Genomic DNA, 25123 nt, shown 5'->3' with positions numbered 1-25123 from the left:
GAAGGGACATTGGAATCACCGAATCACAGAGATGGTACAGCATAGAAAGAGTCAATTCACCCCATGTGTCTACACCAGTTCTTCAAATGAACCTCGTTACCTGCAAGCGTATTATTTATATCCAAAAAAACACACTAAACCTAACCCTGTCACTCTCTTAAATGCTTCCACCACACTTTCAGACAGTGCTTTCCATTCCCTATGTTAAAAGTTCTCTTTTTTTCTCTCACATCACATTTACTCCTTTAACAAATCACTTAAAATCTGTGCCCTTTGCTTCTGGATCCTCATATCTGCAGGAAATGCTTCGCCTCATCTACTTTATCAATTCAGCTCATGATTTTGAAAGCCTCGATCATATCTTCTCTCAGCCTTCTCCAAAAGAGAACAGTCCCAACATTCTTCAGTTCATCCTGATAACTCTAAACTGAATCCTCATCCATGCAGCCATTCTTGTAAATCACTTCTGCAATATCCCTCCAATGCAATCACATCTTTCTTATAATGCTGTGCCCAAACTGCGCACAATATCCCACCTGGTTTCACAGGTTGGCACAACATCGAGGGCGGAAGGGCCTGTACTGCGCTGTAATGTTCTATGTTCTATAAAGTGCAGCATTGAAGGGTAGAAGCATGTTGTAAGTGGATCTGAGTAATGCCAAGAGTCCTGTGATGTATTATTAAGTTCTCTGGAATGTTAGATTTATTACCCTCTTTACTGCAAAGACTGACACAAAATTGTCATTCAACAGGCCTGTCCTTTGCAAACGTTCATTTGTTTTTAAAGACCTATACTACCATGATGGCAGATTTACTTTCCTTGAAGGAGAGATACAGGACTTAGGGATACAGAACAGTGAAGTGGAAGATAGGACCCAGGGTTATAGCACAGTGAGGGAGGATATAAGACATAGCTTATAGTACAATGAGGGTGGGTATTAGATACATTAATGAGAGAGGATACTAAGTCCAGGGCTCCAGCACAGTGAGGGGAGGTGGGTATAAGACCCAGGGTGATAGCATAGTGTGTAAGGATAATACACCCAGGGTTGTAGCACAGTAAAGGGGGTTATAAGAGCCAGGGAAGCAGTTAATGAATGTGGTTATAAGATCCAGAGTTGCAGCAAAGTGAGGGGAATGGTGCATAAGTGCCAGGGTAACATCACAGTGAGAGAGGGTATAAGACCCAGGATTGCAGACAATGAGGGCAGTTATAAGATCTAAGGTTACTGTACAATGAAGGAGGTTGTGATACTCAGAATCATAGCAATGTAAGGTGGGGTGGTATAGGACACGGAATTTCAACACTGTGCTGGAGAAAATTGACATATGGGCAAATAAATTTTAACATTGATTGATGTGAGGAATTACATTTATTGGGGTGACCTCTGTGCCATGGGCAATGGGATCTCCTCATGTAAAAAATAACCAGTTAAGCAGCTATGTTAGAATGCATGTCTCTACTACAGACAATGGCCTGACCTGAAGAGCTGATGGAATGTGCTAGCCAAGTTGTATTAATCCAGAGATCCAGTTAATGTTCTATGGAGCTGGGTTTGAATCCCACCATGCAATTGTAAACAAATCTGGAAGTATGAGTCCAGTGACGACCATGAAACTGTTGTTGATTGTTGGATTCATTATTGTCCTTTAGGGAGTGAAATCTACCATCCTTATCTAGTCAGACCTACATGTGACTCCAGATCCATGGCAATGTGGTTGACTCTTAACTGCCCTCTGGGCAATTAGGGATGGACAATAAATGTCGCCTAGCTAGTGATGCCTTCATTCTGTGAATGAATAAAGAAAGGAAACGAATGGCTGGTCAAATCAGAGGGTTGGTCGTCCAGCCACACTCCACTTAGGATGGCTATTTGTGCCTGTATTCCTAGTGCATGAGGATGCATTGATGGCAGCACCTGTGATGATGATCAGATGAGTTATGCATAGCTGGCGCCTAATCCCAGATCCTGATGTTAAGACTGCCAGATTTAATTGGATCATCTCGCCCCACAGAATCCTTTCCAAACCCCTCCCCCTTCCACACCCCTTAATTGACCAATTGTTGAGTTGGTCTTTGGGCAGATGTTTAATTTGATATCATGTCTGCTGCTGCAAAAATAGCTCTGGTGGTAGAAAGGTGCAGGATATGACCGAATACTTTCCTATGTCCTTTCCCCATTACCTCATCTTTGAACAAAGAACAATACAACACAGGAGCAGGCCCTTCAGCTCTCCAAGTCTATGCTGCCATATTTTGCCCTTCTATACTAAAACGGGCGTCACTTACAGGATCCTTATCCATCTATTTCCTTCCTATTCATGTATGTGTCCAGGTGCTTCTTGAATGTTACTATTGTGTCTGCTTCCACCACCTCCTCTGGCAACATGTTCTCGGCACTCAGCACTCATTGCGTGAAAAACTTGCCTCACACATCTTTTTTAAACATCCCCCCTTGTACATTTAACCTGTTTATTGACCCCTCCACCCTGGGAAAAAACCTTATACTTTCCACTCTCATCATGCCATTCACAATCTTATGAACTTCTATTAGGTCACCGCTCAATCTCCTGCATTGCAGTGAAAACAAATCCAGTCTATCCAACCTTTCTTCATAGCTAAAATCCCCCATATCAGGCAACATCCTGGTACAACTTTTCTGTATCATCTCCAAACCATCCATATTCTTCTAGTAGTGAGAGGACCAGAACTGTATGCAATATTCCAAGTGTGACCGAACTAAGGTTCAATAAAGCTGCAGCATAACTCACCTATCCTTATAGTCAGTGCCTCTTCCAATGAAGGCAACCATGCCTTAGGCATTTTTTTAATACTTTAACTACCTGCACTGTGATCTGTGCAATCTCTGCATATTAATACTCCTAAGAGTTCTGCCATTGGCTGTGTAATTTCCATCTGTACTTGACCTTCTAAAATACATCACCTCACATTTGTCTGACTTAAACTTCATTTGCCCTTTTTGTGCCCATGCCTTCCATTGATCTGTATCCTGCTGTATCTTCTGACAGTTCTCCTTACTATATGCAACTCCACCAATCTTTGTATCATCTGCAAACCTACTAATCAGACCAGCTACATTTTCCTCCAAATCATTTATGTAGATCACTAACAGCAGACTCCCAGCACTGATCCCTGTGGAACACCACTAGTCATAGCCCTCCATTCTGAAAAGTATTCTTTCACCACTACCCTCTGTCTCCGATGACTGAGCCAGTTCTGTATCCATCGTGCCAGCTCACCAAGATACCATGTGACTTCATCTTTTGTGCTATCTGCCATGAGGGACCTTGTCAAAGGCTTTACCAAAGTCCATGCAGACAATGTAAACCACCTTTCCCTCATCAATTATCTTCATCGCCTCCTCAAAAAACCTCGATCAACTTAGTAAAGCACAATCTCCCCCACACAAAACCATGCTATTGCTAATAAGTCAATTTGCTTCTAAAAGCATATAGATATTGTAGTGAGGATATTTTCCAATAATCTCTCCACCACTCACAGCCCTGTAATTTCCAGGATTACCTCTGCTACTTTTAAACATTGGTCCAACATTGGATAATCTCCAGTCCTCTCTGACCTTACCTGTGGCCAGAGAGAATACAAAGGTGTCTGTCAATGCACAAGCATTTTTTTTTCTTGACTCACTACATAAGATTTTGGAAAAACTTAGCAGCTCAGGAATACCCAAGGAGAAAAATAGAGTCAATTTTCAGATTAAATGTTAACTCTGTTTCTTTCTTAGCAGGCCCTATCTTATGGATTGTGTTTTGCCAACAGTTTTGCCCTTATCCAAGAGTTTCAGCATCCATTTTGTTTTGCTTTAGTATGAAGTGTGCAGAATGAGCTTCACATTGTTGATTTGGCATTCATTAAATCAAGATTTCACTGAGGCATTTATTTCAGGCGCACATTTCAGAATTCATTAGTTAGATCTGTATATGGTTTTATTGTTTTGAATGTGAGTTTTTGGTTTTGTGTGAAACAAGATGAATGACAGAAGGAGATGGGATAATTACTGGGGGTATCCAGAAATAATGCACAGTAATCAAGGTTTGTTGGGAAGAGTTGGGAATGTGAAATTCAAAACACAAACAGATCAGCCATGATGTTATTTAACAGTGCAGATGGCTCAACAGTCGAACGATGCCTTTCTGTTCCTATTTCATATGTTTGTAAGTTAGTACCTGACAAGTTGAGGACAGGTGAATCTTTAGGTCTTTGAAGTTCAAACTGTTATAATGCAGCAGCCAGTTGTGACAAGACAAGACCACACAAACAGCAAATTGATCAATGCCTAGTGTAATTGCTTTTAGATATGGTTTTCAAGAATATGATAAACATAGAGTCATAGAGTCATAGAGCACAGCAACAGACCCTTTGATACAACTTGACCATGCTGACCAGGATCTTCCAAACTTAAGCCGTCCCATTTGCCAATATTTGGCCCATGTCGCTCTCAGCTCTTCCCATTCACGTACCCATCCAGATGCCTTTTAAATTGTTTAATTGTACTCACCTCTACTATTTTCTCTGACAACTCATTTCATACATGCACCGCCCTCTGTGGGAAAAAAAATGCCCCTTAGGTCTCTTTTACATCTTTCCCATCTCACCTTAATCTTATGCCCTCTAGTTTTGGATTCCCCTCCCCTTGGATAATGACCTTGGCATTTCAACTTATCTATGAATGTCATGATCTTACAAACCTCTATAAGGTCACCCCTCAGCTTCCAATGCTCCAGGAAAAAGAATCCCAGCCTATCCAGCCTCTTCTTATTACTTAAATTCTCCAGTCCTAGCAACATCCTTGTAAATTTTCTCTGTACTCTTTCTAGTTTAGCAACATCCTTCCTAGCAATGAGACTAGAATTGAATGCAGTATTCCAAGGTAGCCTCACTAATGTCTTGTAAAGCTGCAAGATGATATTCTGATTCCTATACTCAGTTCTCTGACCAATGAAGTCAAATATGCCAAACACATTCTTAATCACCATGTCTACATGTGATGTCCCTTTCAAGGAGCTATGAACCTGCACCCATGGTCCCTGTGTTCAACAACATTTCTCAGGCTCTACCATTAATTCTCTTGTCATCTTCAACTGGTGCTGTGACATTTCCATGCTTACCCGAATAGTCAGACTGTCAGAAAGATTATACCCATGACAATGCAATATCCCCTCAGAATTGTCATCTTAGTGTGCCTATAACTAAATTCTCGGTAAGGCCACAATCTCTGGATTCTCAAGATGATAAATTTCACCAGGTTGTTAGAAATATATGAAAGCATGTAAATTAGACAGAAGCTGTGGCATGATCTTCAAATTTGAAATGATTTTATTGCATCATGCTTAAAGAGTTACTCAATGACTTTCAGTACAGTTGTACAAAAAGTACATAAAGTAAAGGATGTGCTAAATTAATAGATGAAAGTAAAGCTTCAGTTGTATTGCAGATTAATTGCAAATATTGTCGGATTACAATGGTATCAATGGGATGAGCCCATTGGAATACACAGTAGTACAGAGAAGTATAGTGTGAAAAACTCTGTACTTTACAGTGGAGTACAATGGTCTACAGTGTGTAACAATGTGGTATAGAGGGATACAATGTGATACAGTGTTTATAATGTTGTATAGTGCAGCATAGTAGTGTGCAGTGGGATGGAGTCACTGCGGTATAGTGCGGTTAAGAGCAGTGTGGCAGGGTATAGGTAAGTGAGATAGAGTGGAGAGGGCTCAGTGCATACAATGGAGTACAATGTGTTAGCATAAAGCATAGCTCTTCCAGAAGAAATTCTTGCCGTTTTTCCGCATTCTTGTTCCCAGTTGACGATGTTGGAATTTCATTGGAATCTCGTTATCTGGTGGAATCTCAACTTTAGAATCATCCACTTCCACAACATCCTTGTCTGCATCCGCTACCACATGTAAAAGCTGGATCATTGTGTCCTTCAGAAGGTCCTACAAGGAAACGAGTAAAGTTTGTCAGAAATTGAAATGTGAAAATTCGTCTTTACTGAATTACTGGCATTACTGGCAAGGTCAGCATTTGTTACATGTCCCTTAATTGCCCAAAAGTTTTTTTTTCATTGGAGCGTTGAAGATTGAGGAGTGAGGGATATAGATAAGGGGAATGGCAGATGCTTTCTCCCTAGGGTGGGAGATTTCAAGACTAGGGAACACATTTTAAAGGGGAAAGGAGAAAAATTAAAAAAATACAAGAGGGGCAATTACTTTACACAGAGAGTGGTTTGTGTGTGGAATGAACTTCGAGAGGAAGTGCTGAATGCGGATACAGTTACAATGTTTAAAAGACATTTCGATAAGTACATGAATAAGAAATCTTTGGAGGGATATGGTCCAAATGCACGAATTTAGCTTGGGAACATGGACTGGCCGGACTGAAGGGCCTGTTTCCGTGCTGTATGACTCTCTGAGCTGATTGGCTTGCTCGACCATTTCAGATAACAGTTGAGACTTAACCATTAAAGAGGGTATAAATAAACATGACAGGTTTTAGTTTCAAAGTCATCATTACAGGGACTTTCTTCAAATATTTAATTGATTCATTGAATTTAAATGCTTTCTACTGCCACGTTGAGATTTTATGTCTCCAAGTCAGAATGGTGAGTAACTTGGAGAGGAACGTGAGGGTGATGGCATTCCCACAATTCTTCCAGATCCGACTGAGCCATTTTGTCTCCTGGTTAAATGATTGTGGAAGACTGGGAAGTGTGCTCGAGCACGAAGATAAACCTTGTGGTGATTTACAATTCTTCTGACATTAATGGCCGACAGTGTATCATTGTCAGTGGTGATCTAGCGTCAGATTGTAGATACTTGCCATGCCTCTGTCATGCACCATGGAGGATTGTTAGAGAAAACGCCTTTCGTTCTTAAAGAATGTGTGCTTCTCCCCCCCCCCCCCCCCCCCCAACCACCCCCCCTCCCCAACCCAACCTTCACCACCACCACAAGTAGGTTGTTGGTTTCATTGAGGTGGTTCGGTCCTGATGCCTGCCCTGCAGGTCTGGTCCCATGTAGTTTATAAGAAAATACACGAAGACCTGGAACAGAATCCCCCTCATATAGAGAAGGCTGACTGTCATTGCCGCTTGGACACGGGGCAATTTAACCCAAACCAGATTCCGGGCATGAGACTCAAAGCGATTCCCACCAGCTGCTGGTGGCATTGTTCTAACTGTGGAAGTTTAATTCCGCGCTGTGTGCCTTCCCCGGACGACTGGGGTTTGGGATAACTTGATTTGTTTCCTCTCGTTCAGATAGTTTGCCCACAACTCCCACCACACAAAACACGAACAAAGTAGTCCACTTTCAAACAGAAAATTTTATTTCAATGAGAAAGAGCCACATTAATCAGAGAAACCCTACCTAGTCACAATGAGGACTGGTCTGCTACTGGACAAAAGCTAAAACTCTTCTGTCACATAAATCAAATCAAATCATCGATTACATTATTTAATTTACAGTTCTGGTGCTGCCACATCTGACCGTGTGTGATTGAGATGAAGCAGTAGCCCGCGGCTTGTTCTGGAGTGTCAGCGAGTTAACAGGCTGCGTAGGTTTTCCAGAAGAAGTTTTTGCAGTCCGCCTGCCGTTCCCTCTGGGGCGAAGTGGCGTTGGCGGATCGCTCCAAATGAACCCGTGCCTCAACCTGTTTCGCCATCCCCGGCAAATCCTCCGCTTCCAAGGCTTCGTTCTCGGCGTTTGCCCGCTCCGAGAGCAGTTGGACAAGATTGTATTTGATCTGCTCCTACATTAAGAAAAGGGAATAATTAGGGCAGAGAAATTCTCTCAGTTGGCGCTGTTGAAAGTGCCAGTTGCTGGATTTGAAAGTGTAGCTTGGCGAGTGTTTACAACAACCCATCAGTCCCTGTGTGCCACTGCGTGACATTATCCTCATTTCCCATTCCTGGACTCCAACGGGTAGTGAAACCCCCAATCGACAACTAAATCACAATGCAACAAATACATTGTGCTGCTCCCTTCGTATCCCGTGTGGATGCTTCAGGAGCTGAGTTAATCATGGTGGGCCGGTCTCTGGAAAAAGAGAGGAAGCCCCGGATGAGACGGTATCGTAAGTGCTTAGGATTTATTGAGAGGCAGATACAGTGAAGAAAGAAGAAAGAAACACAGCGCGTTTATCTTTCCCGCAATTCTGGTGCATCGATGCTCTGTGCTTTCCGTTAATAAACAGAGCATCTAAACCTGCAAGGTTAACATCGCTTACATCAAAATTTCTATCAACCAAGGTAACTTTGCTGCTGGTTTGATTCAATTTAGATGAGCGATTGGAGGTTGGTCAGAGAATTATCAATTCAATCCGAGGGAATGAATCTGGATCGAAGATGGAGAGGGCAGGTTCCTGAAAACTGCAGAAAGTTACACGCCGTTTGTTTCCAGTCTGATCAGAGTGGCGAGATCAACTGGATAGAGGGAGAGAACTATCTCCGTGGACCTGGGCAGCGCGGTAATCTCTCTCGGTCGAAACAAGAACGCTCAGAGCGGTTTATAAACCCGAGAGATCTGTGGAACGCACGCATCCTTATTATCATTTGATGGGCATTAGATCTGTCTAACCAGGTTAGATTCATCAATCATTCACTCCCCTTATTCGTCTCTATTTAAGTTAAACAGCTTGACCATATTATCCACTTTATTACACAGGGGTTTCCCTTGGCTGGGCTCTTACCGCTTTACTCCGGGGCCCTGCAGCAGCCATGGATGTCTGAAGGAGTTCGCGATACCTGTCGGCTGTGGGAGCAGCACCCACACTCAGCACTGCCAGGGTGATGGAGAGGAGGACGAGGGCGCACTGAACTCGGCTGCACCACATCACTGCACAAAGCGGGGCACCTCGCAAAGAGAAGGAAGAAAAGAAGTAAGAGGTTCAAGCGTTTACAACGTTTGAAAGTTAGCGGAGTTTCAGCACTAGCACAGTGGACAGCTCCACTCCGACTGACTCCTGGATGCTGCAGCTCTTTTTAAAGGCGCTCTCCCAACCTGAGCACACGTCAGGAGGACGGCTCCCAAGAGATTTACTCGCTTTTACGCACAACCCAATCACATCATCCAACCAAATAATTACCAAACTGACGAAGATTGAGATAATGGCCAAGGACTCTCAATGTGGACACCTTATCGCGTTCTGGCAGTTGGTCCTATGATTGGATGTTGGGCCATGTCCATCACGAATGAATGCAGTCAATTCAGTCAAGTCTTGAATTGTTCAATTTTCCGGGAACTTCATGATTTGAGTTCCGCTGTTGACATTTTCATCCTGCGACACCCTTGAGGGACCTCGGACTTTTTGGTGTCATGGTACATGGATGGTTCTTTGAGTAGAAAACCCACCCTGTATCTCCGCTTCCAATCACGGCGTTATTATCACTTAACAAAACAAAGAACTGCGGATGCTAGAGATCAGAAACATGATTCTGAAGAACGGTCATTGGAACCGAAACGTTCACTATCCTTTCTCTCCACAGATGCTGCAAGACTGCTGAGTTTTTGACAGCAATTTCTATTTTTGGTCACCGTGTTCTTATTGCGGGTCTTTTTCTAGATGCGAGGATGAATTTAATTTGACCAGTCCTTTAAATGTTTGTGAGGGGTGGGGGGGGGGGGGGGTGTCTGAAATGAGTTTCTGGGCGGTGTGGTTTCCACTGATAATTCGATCTTGTCCAAAGGCGGGAGAGACCATGTGCCCATTCGGAAAAGTGAGCACATTTCTCAAACACGAAGATTCTTATCAAACACATTCTCTGACCAGAATCTTAAGCATTTGTTGCTGCATCGGATTGCGTGAGATCATGAAGGCAGAGAGGACATGCGGTACAGTAAAGGATTGTTTCGTGGAGAGAGGTGCGCTAGTTTCCAAATAATTGTGTGGTATTTTGTGGTTTTATCTCCGTGTTTTATGTGTGCTTTAACAATCCCGTTCTGATACTTCTTTACCCAAAACTAGCACCAAACCCAGTGGACGTTAGGTTTAACTTTGTTTTTACACTGAATTAATGGTTAGTTGAAATTTGCAACCAGCAACTCTTCATAATTTGAATGTTATCGTCATCCCTGATCGCTTCAAACGATATCAAATGTCCGAATCTCTGCGCGAACGGAAGTACACTGAACAGCAGACAATACTAGGACTGAGTATTAAATATGCCATTTTTCAGGGAAATACCTGCTTATTTTCAAGTCAAGCAGATTAACGGCTAAAGGTTTCTCGGAGAATTCAAATCAAGGAAACAAACAATTCAGACGATTAAAAAGAGTGGCATTTTCTGTCTGTCTCTGTCACTCTGCCTGCGACTCCATCTCTCTGCCTGTCTCCCAGTCTGTCTCGATCTCTGTCTGCTTCTGTCGCAGTCTGTTCAATCCTCTGTCTGTCTCGATGCTCGGTCAAATTTCATTCATCTTTTGGATTTTCATTTTATAATTTCAGAACTAAGAACCAACAATGTTTGAGTTCTATCTAAGCTGCATTTAAGTCTTCCACGAAAACCTTATCGAGCAACAAATGGCAAGTGCTCTGTCTCCACAGATACTGCCTGACTTCCTGATTATTTCGAGTATGTCCTGATTTTATTTCACATTCCCAGCATCTGCAGTTTGAGTTTTGGATGAATTCTGTAATGATTGGAAAGGTTTGGAAGGAAATGCAATTTACTGAGATTATCTTAATTTCTAGATTTTACTATGCAACCCGGCAGTAGAAATGAAATGGAATGATGCAGGATAATGAATACTCACCAGGCATCAGGAAGATCAGAGATCGATCCCGTGCCTGTCTTTGAATGCCTTATTCACGAACAGTCCGAACGACTGGAAATTATGTTACTTGAAATCCATGTACCTGCAGTGCACTGGGAGAGTGATAAGGATTTTAATCAGCGTAGAATAGAATCATACAATCATAGGATTTTAAGTACAGCAGGAAGTCATTCGATCCATCGTGCCTGTACCGGTACTGAAAAAGCTACCCAGCTAGTTCCATTCTCCAACTCTCTCTTCTTAACCCTCCAAACCATCACTTTCAAATATATATCACTTTTTCTTCTGAGATCTCCTATAGAATCCACCCTCCCAGGCATTGCATTCCAAATTATAATAGCTGTCTGAGTAAAGGCGTTTCTCCTCATCTCACTCCTAGTTCTCTTGTTGACCATCTTGAAATTGTGACCCCCTACTTACTGACTTAACAGCTAGTGTAAACAGAATATCCTTCTCTCCCCTGTCAAAACGTTCAGAACTTCGCACACCCCAATAAGGCCACTTCTTAATCTTCACTACTCCAAGGAGAATATGCCCAATTTCTGAAATATTTCCTTGTATCTAAAATCGCTGAAATCTGATATTGTTCTAGTAAATCTCGTTTTCATTCTATGCAGGGCTCTAACATTCTTCCTTAAATAACATGCCCAGAACTGCAAACAATACTCCAAACGTGGTGTGAACGATTATTTGTAGAAATTTGACTTCACTTCCTTGCATTTCAACTCTACACCTCTATTTATAAGCCTAAGGATTCTATAAGCCTTCTTAAAAGCTGTTTCAACTTTCCTGGTGACTTTTAGATAATTATGTATACAAACCCTGAAGTCGCCCTGCTGCTATACACCCCTCAAGTTCTACCACTTACACTGCATTAGTTCTCAGTATTTCTTCTATTCAAATGCATTGCCACATATTTCTCTCGATTGAAGTTCATCTGCCAAATATCTGTCCATTTGACCAACTTGTCAATATTCCTTTGAAGTTACTCAGCATTGTCCTCACAATTCACTCTTCTCCATAAGTATCTTCTGCAAATTTAATGATTTTTGCCCTCAATACCCAACTCCAAATCATGTACATAAATTTAAAAAATGAATCCCAACATTGATCCCTGAGGAACACCACATTCATCTCATCTCCAATTGGAGAAATGCAATCTATCCCTACCAACTTTTAATCCATGCTGCCAAGGATCCATCAATTCTAAACAGTTCTAATTTACTAACTATGTGGCACTGTATCAAATGCTTCCTGAAAGTCCAAATATAGATCATCCACAGCACTACCCTCATGCACATTCTGTGCCACCTTGTCAAAAAACTCAAATAAATTTGTCAGCGAAGATGAACCCTTGACAAAATCATATTGACCATCTCGGCTTCACAATTTTCTCTAAGTCTATGTTTATTTACCTTATTTTGTATTATAGCTTCCATCATTTTTACCATGATTGATGTCAAGCTGAAAGATCTATAGTTTCCTGAGTTTTCCTTTGGCCCTTTCCAAAACAGCTGTGTCACATAGGCAATCCTGCAGTCTGCTGGGACTAATCCTACATTCAGAAAGGCCTGGAAAATGTCTGTCAATGGCTCTGCAATTTGCTCACCTACATCTCTCAGAATTCAATCTGTATCTGGTGACTTCTCTATCTGGTGTGCTGCCAGTCTTTTATTTTAGCTCCTCTTCTTTATCTGTTCCATATTTTCACCTAAGCAATTGTCACCATTTTCTAATTAGGTAAGGACAGAAGTAAAGCTCTCATTTAATACTTCCCTATTCCTCTTGCTTCAATTGAACCTGCAACAGTCAACTTCTAATCACCAAAATCAGCTCTTTTCCAGTCTTGAAACTTAACCCTTGACTGATGTTTTGTTTATCCTTTTCCAATTTAATATTAAACATTATCATATTATCATTGCTGTTTCCCAAATGTTCCGCCTCTCTGATATTCACTACTTGGCCTATCTCATTCCCTTGGACATGATCCAGTACACGTCCCTCTCTGGTGCAACTGGAAATGTACTGGACGTTTTTCTCCACATGTTGCAGGAATTTCTTCCCTTCCATCCCCCACTCTCTACCTTTTTCCACATCCACCCTCGGATAATTGAAATCACCAACTATCACAACCCTGCTTGAACTGCAAATTTCCTTAATATGCCTAACAAATGTTCTCTTCTATTTCCTCTCCACTATTTGGAGGTCTATAATAAATAATCATCAAGGTCACTACTCCCTTTCTGTTTCTCATCTCCTGCCATAGATTCAAATTCAGGAACTGCATCTCATTCAAGGCTAATGATATTATCTTTGACCAAGTTTGCTATACGTCTTCCCTTTTTCATCACCTGATTTTTACGCAAAAACTTATAACCCAGGATATAAAATATCCAGTCTTTTCAGTCACATTCCCCTTCTTCCAGTTCCCAACTTTTGTTCAGTATATTATGGGCATTTACATATATGCTATTTATATCTGCCTTTATCTTCTTCTTGCCCTTTGGAAAGTGACCATTTCTTTGTTCTTTGTCAACAATCAAGTCTTCCCTCACTTCCTTTTCCCCATTATCCACCTCCTCTCTTTTACCTTTTTCTCATACTGCTGAAATTAGGCCCAGCAGTCAATCAACCTCTTTGCCTTACACATTTAAACCCACCCCAATACGTACATAATTTACTCTCTCAGCCAGCAGATTGGTTTGCATTTCTGTTCAAGTGAAGCCCATTGTTTCTGACAGCTCTCTCCTTTTCCAAAGTGATCCCAATGCCCCATAATTCTAAGCCCCTCCATTCTACACCATTCCTCAAACATTCAATTTACCTCCCTGATCTAGCATTTACTAAATGGTGAAGTGCGTGGCACAGATAATATTTTTGAGATTACTACTCCAGAGGTCCTACATTTCAACTTACTCCCTAACTCCTGAACCTGATCCTGCAATTCATCCAATCTTTGTCACCCTATGGTGTTGGTTCTCACATGAACCACAGCCTCTGATTGTTCATACTCCCTTTCCAGAAGTTTAACCAGTAGAACCGTTGCACCCCAAATCTTTGCATGCATGAGACAAATGACCATATGGGATTCATGATCTGTTCCTCACATATTGAGTCACCCACGGCCTAACATCTTTCTAATCTCCCTCAAGGCCTGAGTCAGTCATGTTTCTCATTAAATAGGCACCTAAAATTTCTCACCTGATAGACTGCTCCAAGGAGTCCTGGATTTCGTAGACCTGCTGTCTCTTTTTTTTCAATGAGTTGTCACTCACACACGTGCCTTCTCTGCAGTCATCATTGCCTGTCTATTCATGATGTGGAGTGACCACACCCCTTCTTCGACATAGTTCAGGAAGGAAAGTTGCTGCTCCAAACCAGCCACATGTTATTCAAGAACTGCTGCCTTCTGGCACTTCTCACAGATGTGATTGGTCTAGATGGCTTGTAGAACCAAAACTTCAGTCTAACCATATCACAGGCATTCCCAGAGTCCCTGCCATCATTATTAACATGGTTCTTTTCACCCAGGTTTTCTGCGCTTCCCTTCTCGTTTGTGCTGGGACAGCTGACTTCTCTGTGAGTTCTCCTTTGTTGCTGCTCACTCTTCGATTCTATTGGATGCTTTTCCTCCTGAGACCAGCAGATCCTCCATGATCTCCTTCCTACATTTGATGAGTGAGCCGACGTCTCCCAGAAACCTCCTCAGTTGCATCTACTACCACTTTCTGTTGAATGCTGTTCCTCTTGTTGAGCACTGGGTCCTCAACAATTCCTAATCAGTTGTAGTGAATTAGTTGACCTCTCCCAGAGTCCACCTCAGTAATTTCTCATTGCCCCGCTCTCTATAATGCAACTGCTAAAAAGCTGCTAGCTGTAACAGATAGGTGACTTGGAATATGAAGTTGGCCATGAGAGTTTGACGATGAGGAGATATTAAATAAGCCATCTAAAGCCTTTTGCTTTGGATGAAAGAAGTTTGAATCCAATTGTCAGGTTTATTTCAATATACCAAAGAGTGATTTTGTCATGGTAGATTTTAACACCACTGTTTAATTTGGTAACGAGCTCAGGGGAAATGAATTCCAGCCATTTTCCCAAATGTGTTTGGATCCAAACAGCAACCTTGGTATTCTTCTGAAGCCTCTAAGATCAAGTTTGAACTGACAATCTTTGGCGTTATCAGTCAAAGTGCAAGTTATTGAGTCACACAAGCAGGCACACTGAAAACAATGGTTAAATATTGGAACAATGCAATTTATCGCGAGTAGACGACCACATTCCAAACATTAAAGTTGGGAGAGCATCATTTCTTAGCTGGGAAATGGGGTGGGCGATGTAGGGGATTCGTTGATTTATGAATCATGCATATCCAATCAGATATGAATTAGCATTGAATGGAGACGAACTCAGCCAGCTCGGCAGTTTTTTTAAAAATCGACCACCATCTTAGTGAATGGCAGAACAGGCTCAAAATGCCAAATGGCACACTCCTGCTCCTATTTCTTATGATCTTGGGGGTGGATGGCGGGGGTGGGGGGGGGGGGGGGGGCGGGTGGGGGTGGGGGGGTGGGGGGGGGGGGGAAGGAGATCCCCAGAGTAGCAAAAGGTTTATTTTGCACAGTTTGAATCTGAATTATTGTGAAAAAGAATGCATTTCGCATCCAATGTCATAAATTTGTGAGTTTGTTTGTCACTGAGCGAAGCGCTCCCCATTTATTAATTCACAAGGTGACAGGTAGCATAGGAAATGTGTATTTTCTGTTGAATGCATTTACTTATATTTACCAATTGGATGTTGTTCATCAAAACAAAGGATACTCTTCACTTGGAATGATAACTGTTACGAATGGTGAATTCCGAGTGAAATTCCACCCCCTATTGGTTGCTCAGTCGATAACAATTTGCATTCTTCTCTCCGTTAGATCAGATTGGGAAAATGTGTGTAAAGAATTAATAGTTCGAGAGAAAGGTCGGGAATTGAGGTTAGAACACACAGCAGAATTGAGGAAACAGCAGCAATACATTTAAGATTGATCGTTGTCCAGGGTTTATTCACCTGCTGGAACCTCGGAGAGTCTCAGTAACATATCCTGACGCTGATCTCTTGATAAAGATTTTGCAAACTTTCAGCGTTCTCTCTAACACTCATCGTGGTTTGTGAATGGTGATTTTTGTGTCATTTCATTCAAATCCATTTACTCCCTCCTTATGCACTTTAATGCATATAATAGGACAATAGCGCTTTGCTCGAATAATTTGGCTTCCCAAATGTTTTGCTCTGATAAATATCTCAATGTTATAGCATGAATAATTTTTGTCTCTTTTCGAAGTGAGATTGCTGCTATTCCCAGGTATATTTTACTGTTATTCAGTGATGGGACGTGGGTGTCACTAGCCGGCCCAACATTTATAATCCATCCCTAATTATTCAGGAGAAGCTGTGGTGAGCGGCCATTTTCATTTGCAGCCGCTCCTGGGAGGTTAGGGCACTCACAGTGCCGTTGGCAGGAAGTTCCTGGAGTTTGGTTTAACAACAGTGGAGGGACTACAATATATCTCCAAATCGGGATGGAAATAACTTGTATAAAAACCTATGGCCGATTGCATTCTCACAATTCCGCCACAGCCGACTGAACCAGGTTGTCTCCTGGATGGATTATTGTGGAAGACTGAGAGGTATGCTCGATCACGAGGTTACACATTGTGGTTCACAGTGTATCATTGACAATTAGTCTGTACACACCATGCATCATGAAGGATTGCGAAACAGAATGCTTTGCCTTCTGAAGGTGTGCGTGGCTGTCCCTCCTCGCAGTGGTGTAGGAATCAGAATACGTTCTATTCCCCCGCTTCCCTTAAAGCTTCTTCCTGTCTCTGCACAACAGATTAAACACTGATTTGTTGGTTAAAGTATGGGGTGAGTTATTGTTTGATGCGAAATTTCCTGGACTCAGGAATGTAAAGTTGTGGATTCCCGAAGACGAGGTTCCTACCTTCAACATCTCGCATTGTCCCGGATGGGTCTGTGCTGCTCGTGGGACAGGGCTGGGCATGGTCTCACTTGGCAAAACCAATTGTTATTTTTACTGGAACGGTAGTTACACAGTGTGTGATAGCTTTCCTTATTTAATTGAGGCGGTTGGGTATCGATGCCTGCATTGTGGATGGGTCTCGTTCTGCGTAGCTTGTAACAATCACAGTGCGCACGAAGACCTGCGATGGAACCCCCTTCCGGACATGCGGCCCAAAGCAATTCTCACCTACTTGTGTTCAGATTCTTCAAATTCCCGATGGGAGCTTAATTCCACGCAATGCACCTTCCCAGAACGACTGGAGTTTTCGAAAGTTTGATTTGTTTCTGCCCGTGGAGTATTTTGCCCACAGCTCCCAAAACACAAAACGCGAGCAAAGTTTCAAACAGAAATTTTATTTTGAATGAGAAAGAACCTCGGTAATCAGAGCAATCCTATCTAGTCACAATGAGGACTGGACTGCTACTGCACAATTCTGCAACTCAAACTGTCTGATCAGACCCTGTGTCCCACTGGGTGAAATTATCCTCATTTCCTACTTCACTCCAACAGGACGTGAACCTCCCAATCGATAATAAAATCACAACGTAGCAAATACATCGTGCAGCTCCCTTCGCTGAACGGATCCACAGTTGCTCAGTGGCTAGCATTGCTGCCTCACAGAGCCAGGGATCGAGTCTGATTCCACCTTCAGGGGACCGTCTGCGTCAAGTGTGCGCATTCTCCCCGTCTCCCACGGTCCGAAGATGTTCCCGTCACGGAAATACCATGCTAATTTTCCAGTATTCCAGGTGTACGCGGGTTAGGTGGAGCAGCCATGGGAAATGTAAGGGTCACAGGGGCGGCTTTCAGAGCTGGGTCTTGATGGGATGTCGTTCGGAGAGTCGGTGCGGAGTCGATGGGCCGAATGACCTCTTTCCACACTGGAGGGATTCTATTATTTGGAAAGAAGGAGGAAACCCTAGATGAGATGGTATGGTGGTGCTTGGGCTTTGTCGAGGATCGGAGAAATAGGAGAGAATCCGAGCTTGCTTTTCTTTCCCGCAATTCTGATTAATCTGGGGCTTGGAGCTAATAAACAGAATATCTAAACTGTACGGTTAATATCATTTAAATGTATATCTCTTTCAACCAATGCTGCCAGTGATCTTTCTCGGTCAAATCAAACGGGCTCGGAGTCATTCCTATACCCGAGAGATCTGTGGAGCTCAAATATAACTCACACGTCCATGTTATCATTTGATGAGCATTACGTCTTCCTAATTAGGTTAGGTTCAGCAATAACTAACCTCCCCTGTATGGCCATATTACCCGCTTTATTAAATAGGGTTTCCCTTGGTTGGACTGTGACCTTGGCTGGGCTCTTACCGCTTTACTCCGATGCCCTGCAGCAGCCATGGATGTCTGCAGGAATTCGCGATACCTGTCGGCTATGGGAGCGGCGCCCGCCCTCAGCACTGCCAGGCGATGGAGACAAAGATGAGAACTGGGCTGCACCACATCACTGCATAAAGAGAGGCACCTCGCAAAGGAAGAAAGGAAGTGGGAGTTGCAGCTTGACAGCGTTTGTCATTGGCGGCGTTTCAGCACTAGCTCAGCGGACAGTTCCACGCCGACTCGCTCCTGGCTGCTGCAGCTCCTTTTAAACGCTAAACATCACACAACACCCAGGTTATAGTCCAACAGGTTTATTTAGAATCACAAGCTGTCGGAGCGTTGCGTCTTCATCAGTTGGTTGTTGATGTGGAGGTGCCGGTGTTGGACTTGGGTGGACAATGTTAAAAATCACAAAGCACCATGTTTTAGTCCAACAGGTTTATTTTGAACCTAGTGCTGTAACATGGTGTTGTGTGATTTTTAACTTTGTCCTAGTTTTGAGCTCACGTTGGGGGGCGGCTGCAGGGACTCTCAATGTGCTTACCTTATCGCAATTTGGCAGTTGCTTCGGTATTGGGATATTGGGACAGGTCCATTACGATGAATGCAGCCAATTCAGTCAAGTCTTAGTCATATACTGCACGGAAACAGACCCTACGGTCCAATTCGCCCTTACCCACCGGATATCCTAACTTAATGTAGTCCCATTTGCCAGCACTTGCCCAATATCCCTCTAAACCATTCCTATTCATATACACATCCAGATGCCTTTTAAAAGTTGTAATTGTACCAGCCACCGACACTTCCTGTAGGAGAAAGTGAGGGCCCCAAAGGATCATTCCACATTCAACAGAAATTTATCTGTACCGCTACCAATGTCAAAAATCACACGACACCAGATTATAGTCCAACAGGTTTAATAGGAAGCACACTAGCTTTCGGAGCGATGCTCCTTCATCAGGTGATTGAGCATGTCTACCAATGTCATAGACTATACCTGCTGCACCAGATGTGGTCTCCTCTACATCAGGGAGACAGGACGCCTTCTTGTGGATCATTTCAGAGAACATCTCAGGGACACCTGCACCAACCAACCACACTACCCTGTTGCTGAACAACTCCCCTGCCACTCCATCAAGGACATGCAGGTCCTGGGTCTCCTCCACTGCCAAACTGATACCATCCAATGCCTGGAGGAAGAATGCCTCATATTTTGCCTTGGGACTCTGGAACCACACGGTTAAATGTGGATTTCAACAGCTTCCTCATTTCCTCTTCCTTCACATTATCGCAGTCCCAAGCCTCCAATTTAGCACCACCCTCCTGATCTGTCCATCATCTATCCACTCCACACCCCCAACCTATCACTTTCTCCCTCACCTTCATCTACCTATTGCATTCTCAAATACTTGCACCCCAACCCCACCCCCTCCCAGTTATCACTCTGCCCCTGGCCCACAAACCTCATTCCTGATGAAGGGCTTATGCCCAGAACATTGATTCCCCTGCTCCTCAGATGCTGCCTGACCTACTGTGCTTTTCCAGCACCACACTCTCGACTCTACACTTCTTCTGGCAGCTCATTCCATGCACGTATCAGCCTCTGTGTAAAAAAGATGAACCTTTTGCCCCTTTTAAATTTTCCCCCTCTTGCCCTAAACTTATGCCCTCTAATTCTGTTCTCCCTCCCCTCCCCCACCTTTATGATTTTATAAACCTCTATAAGGTCACCCCTCAGTCTTCCACGCTCCAGGGAAAGCAGCTCAAGCCTATTCAGCCTCTCCCTATAACTCAAATCCTCCAACCCTGGCAACATCCTCGTAAATCCTTTCTGAACCTTTCAAGTTTCACAGTATCCTTCCAATAGGAAGGAGACCAGAATTGCACACAATATTCCAAAAATGGCCTAATTAATGTCCTGTACAGCGGCAACATGATCTCCCAACTCATGTACACAATACTCTGACTAATAAAGGAAAGCATACCAACCATCTTCTTCACTATCCTATCTACCTGAGGCTCTACTTTCAAGGAACTATGAACCTGCACTCCAAGGTCTTTTTGTTCAGCAACACTCCGCAGGACCTTACCTTTAAGTGCGTAAGTCCTATCCTGATTTGCTCTTCCAAAATGCCGCACCTCACATTTATTTAAATTAAACTTCATCCGCCACTCCTCCCCATCTGATCAAGATCCTGTTTTACTCTGAGGTAACCATCTTCGCTGTCCAACAAACCTCCAGTTTTGGCTTTGTCTGCAAACTTCCTAACTATACCTCCTATGTTCACATCCAAATAATTTTGAGTTGTTTCATTGTCCTGTCCTTTCATGACTTGAGCTTATTTGTTGACATTTCAATCCTGCAACACCATTGAGAGATTCTGGATTATTGATATCATGATATGTGGATGGTTCTTTGAGTAGATAGTCCATGCTATATCTCCGCTTCCAATCACCGTGTTCATATTACGTGTCTCTTTCTCAGTGCCTGGATAAATAGAGATTGATCAATTGTTTTGGTGTTTCTGAGGGAGGCATCATGAGACGGAGTGGGGAGTGGGTTGCGGGGCCAGATGATCTTCACTAACCACTGCAAAACGCTGGAGTGACCATGGGGCCCATAGCTCTCCAATGCACAGAATTTTATCAAGCAACTCTCTGACCAGAATCCGGAGGAGTGCTGGCCGATCCCTTCTCAAACTGAATCATCCAGAGGTGGAGATGCTGAAGGGTGTTTCCTCTTATGAGGAAGAGTATAACTCTAGGCAGCAGTTTCATGGTGGATCAGTGGTTAGCACTACTACCTGGCCGTATTAGGTACCTGGGTTCGATTCCAGCCTCAAGCGACTGTGTGGAGTTTGCACGTTTTCCATGTCTGGTGAGTTTCCTTCCAAGTCCAAAGATCTGCAGGTTAGGTGAATTGGCCATATTAAATTGTCCACGATGTTCAGAGATTTGTTGGTTAGGTGCACTAGGCGGAGGGACTATAGAGTAATATAGGGCTGGGTGGATTACTCTTCAGAGGGTCGGTGTGGACTTGTTGGGTCAAAGGGCCTGTTTCCACGCTGTAGGAATTCTAATTCTATAAAGGATGAAGTCACCATTTTAAGACTAAGCTGGGAGGTGTCAGAGGGTCGTTAGTCCTTGAACATCTTCCCTCAGAAAGTAGCACAGGCTGCGTCATTGAAATGAATCAAGGCAGAATTCGATAGGCTGTGACGAGATAGCAAAATCTCGTCAGCAAATTGGACCACAATCAGTTCAGCCTGAATTTAAATATATGGATATCAGGGGAGATAGGCAAAATAGTTGACTTCAGCTCCTACGCAGAGGGTAGTATGTGTATGGAATGAGCTGCCAGAGGATGTGGTGGAGGCTGGTACAATTGCAACATTTAAGAGGCATTTGGATGGGTATATGAATAGGAAGGGTTTGGAGGGATATGGGCCGGGTGCTGGCAGGTGCGACTAGATTGGGTCGGGATATCTGGTCGGCATGGACGGGTTGGACCGAAGGGTCAGTTTCCATGCTGTACATCTCTATGGCCCTATTTGTTGCTGGATCAGATTGTGTGGGTTTAGATCAGAGACTGGGTGAGGCACAGAAAATGATTATTTTCTGGGGAAAGACACGCTCATTTCCAAATAATTGAGTGGCAGTTTTATATGTGCTTTAACAATCCCGTTCTGATACGTATTTACCTTAAAACTAGCACCAAATCCTGTGGACTGTGGGTTTAACTTAGCTTTTACACTAATTTGGTGGTTAGTAGAGATTTGCAACCTACAACCCTTCACAATTTTAATGTTATCGATCTCCCTGATCGCTTCAACCAATATGAAATACCTGAATCTCTGCGCGAGAGCAAGAAAACTGCAGTCAGCACCAGACCGACTATTACATAAAGCATTGTCCGGAGAAATACTTGCTTTTATTTACATGAGCAGGTTAAACAAATTCTACGGATAACGGTTTCTCAGATAATTCAAATTGAAGGGAAAAAATGATTCAGATTTTATCACAATTAAAACGAGTGACACTTTCTATCTGTCTCTGTCTCTTCGAGTGCGATTCCATCTCTGTCCGTCTCCCTGTCTGTCCCGGTCTCTGTCTGTCTCGACGGTCTGTCCAATTTCGTTTATCTTTTGGATTTTCGTTTTGGAATTTCAAAAATCGGAACCTACAATTTGTGAGCTCTGCTCTAAGCTTCATTTAAGTCTTCAGCGGAAACTCTAACAAATGGCAAGTTTTCTGCCAACGCCGATGCTGCTGCTGAACTATTTGTAGTTATGTCCTCATCTGATTTCAGTTTGACTTTTAGAAGATTCCTGCGCTGAGTGGGAACGGCTGGACGGAAATATAATTCGCCGAGATTATCTTCATTTACAGATGGCACGGTCTAACCCGGCACCAGAAATAAACTGGAATAAACATATCAGGCAATGATCTGTTGCTTTTGCCAGACGTCAGGAAGAGTTGCAGCTTGTTCACAAAAGACCGAAGGACCGGAATAATGTTAGTTTGAACCATTGTTCTTGTAGTAAATTGGGAGAGTGAAAGGAGATTTCCTGGATTATTATGCAGGTATTTCTGTTAATCAATGTGAAGGAACTTGAGGAGAAATAGATTGTGGGAGCGGCTTGGCTAGCGAGTGCTGATGAATATATTAAGGCTGCAGTAATTGTTCCATACACGTCGCTGTGTTTTGACAAGTAGGAGCCTATGAGCCTGAATGGATTCTGTCCTGTTTATGGATAGTAGCGCCAGGGAGCTCTACAATACCATTTATCGTAACTCAAGGCAAGGCAGAAACTCGTGTCACTGTTAGTGTGATGTGCCAGTGGCCCGGGAGATTAATGAGCTGTTGGTCTGTGAGAGGGGCCTGTGACTAATCTGGAACCGTCTCAAAGGGAAAGAAATCGCCGAAATTAATCGCTGATTCATTAAATGAACATTATTTTAGAATGGCAGACATTGAGGCGCCTCGGAGTAGTTAAAGCTGGAATTGTTCTCAACCTTGACATTGAGACGGTGCGGAACAGGTCAGGAACATAACATTGACCTCTTGTATTAAAGAGTGGAGCAAGAGAGTGGCACCTTCAAATTGGTGATATAGGCACGATGAGCCGAATGGATCAGTTTCGTCACCATTGAACTTCTTGATCTCCATTAATGATTTAGATCGTTCTGTACTGCAGACGATTTCAAAATTTACTGAGGACGTAATTTGGAAGCATTGTGAACTTGAGGAGGGTCGCAGAGAAGTTCGAAAACATAGAAAGGTTGATGAAACTGACAGACATGTTGCACAGCGAATCCAATTCAATGAAATGTGAAGTGATTCGTTTTGGTGGAATAAACCCGGAGAGACTGTGTAAAATAAAGGGTGTAATTCGAAGGGATTGCAGGAGCAGGCGCACCTGAAAGCCTGGGTGCACAAATTATTGAAGGAAGTTGGATTGCAGCACAAAGAGAAAGGGTACAAAACTCACGGTCGTGGCATAGAGAAGGAGGGTGTAAGATGCAGAATTATAGCACTTTGGGAGAGGGTAATAGAGTCAGAATTTCAGCACAGTGAGGGAGGGTATCAGACCAGCAAGGGAGTGTACAAAGGTTACAACATAGTGAAGGAGTGTCGTAAACTCTAGGTTGCAGCATAGTAAGGGATTCTCAAGGATATAGCACAGTGAGAGGGGGAAAGGGTGCAAGACCTAGGGTAACAGCATCACAAGGGAAGATAATAGACCCAGCATTACAGTATAATGATAAAGGGTACAAGGTCCAGGGTTACACTACAGTTAGGGAGGGTAATAGGATTACAGAACATTGATGGGACATGGGACTGGTGGTCTGTAGGACCCAAGGTTATAACACAGTCAGAGAGAGCATAAGACATATGTTACATTACAACATAGAAAGGTATAAGACACAGAGTTACAGAACAGTGAGAGAGGATAATAGATCCAGAGTTACAGTGCAACGAGGAAGATTATAAGACCCAGAGTTACAGCACAGTGAGGGTGGAAGGCTGGTGTATGGGTTCCATGTGCTATAGCAGAGTGAGGGTAAGTATAGGATCCAAGGTTATAGCACAGTAAAGGAGGCTATAAGAACCAAGATTAAAACACAGTGAGGTGGGAGGGTAGAGGACATGGAATGACAAAATGGTGAAGGAGGTAACTGACATGTCAGTTAATGAATTTCAACACTGATAGGTGTGAGGTATAACCTTTAGTAGGATGCTCCCTGTGCAGTAGGCAATGGAATTCCACCTTGCCAACTGCAACCAATTAAGTGACGATGCTGGACCTTTTGAGTCTATAATGAATAATGGCCTGATGCCAAGAATAACACTTGACAGTTCAGCAGCACCCTTGCTATGATAGCTATTTGTTCCAGTGCACCAAGTGCATGAGAATGCATTGAGGGGCAGTTGCTGTGCTGATGGTCAATTGAGCTGTGGATAGTTGGCATGTAATTACAAAGCCTGCTTCCAGACTCCCAGTTTAACTGGACCAACTCCCCTTATGGCATCTCTTCCAAACCGCCCGCACCCCCTTAACTGGACAACTATTCATTCAGGTTCTGGGCAGATGTTTCATTTCATATCTTTTCTGTTGCTAGAAAAATATCTCTGGTAGTAGAAAGGCACAAGGTATCACCAAGTACTTTCGGATGCCCCTTTCCAATTACATCATCTTCAGTTAAATAAAATCACAATAGTGCAGGTACTGGAGATCTGAAATAAAAATGAAAAGTGCTGGAGAAATGAAATAGGTCTGGCAGCATTTGTAGAAAGAGATAACAGCGAATATTTTGAGTTTAATGTCCTCCCACCCCTTGGAACTCTGAGTGTTTGCTTTACTCTCTAGTACCTTAGTGGGCAGTTGAGC

At 43.1% G+C, this 25123-nt stretch overlaps 1 protein-coding gene across 1 annotated transcript; it reads right to left on the bottom strand.

Annotated features, from left to right (window-relative positions):
• Positions 1 to 7349: 7349 nt before the first annotated feature.
• On the bottom strand, positions 7350 to 8904 carry LOC148148285 (somatostatin-1-like). Its single transcript, XM_087993229.1, has 2 exons — positions 8735 to 8904; positions 7350 to 7795 (listed from the first exon to the last, which is right to left on the bottom strand). The coding sequence occupies exons 1-2, from the start codon at positions 8876 to 8878 to the stop codon at positions 7589 to 7591; spliced, it is 351 nt and encodes a 116-aa protein (XP_087849355.1). The 5' UTR covers positions 8879 to 8904; the 3' UTR covers positions 7350 to 7588.
• Between the last annotated feature and the right edge of the window lie 16219 nt (positions 8905 to 25123).

Source organism: Chiloscyllium plagiosum, unplaced genomic scaffold (assembly GCF_037043375.1).
Source record: "Chiloscyllium plagiosum isolate Xiang-an unplaced genomic scaffold, Cpla_swu_hap1 HiC_scaffold_13, whole genome shotgun sequence".
Taxonomy (NCBI): domain Eukaryota; kingdom Metazoa; phylum Chordata; class Chondrichthyes; order Orectolobiformes; family Hemiscylliidae; genus Chiloscyllium; species Chiloscyllium plagiosum.
This window is presented reverse-complemented; position numbering and strand designations above follow the sequence as displayed.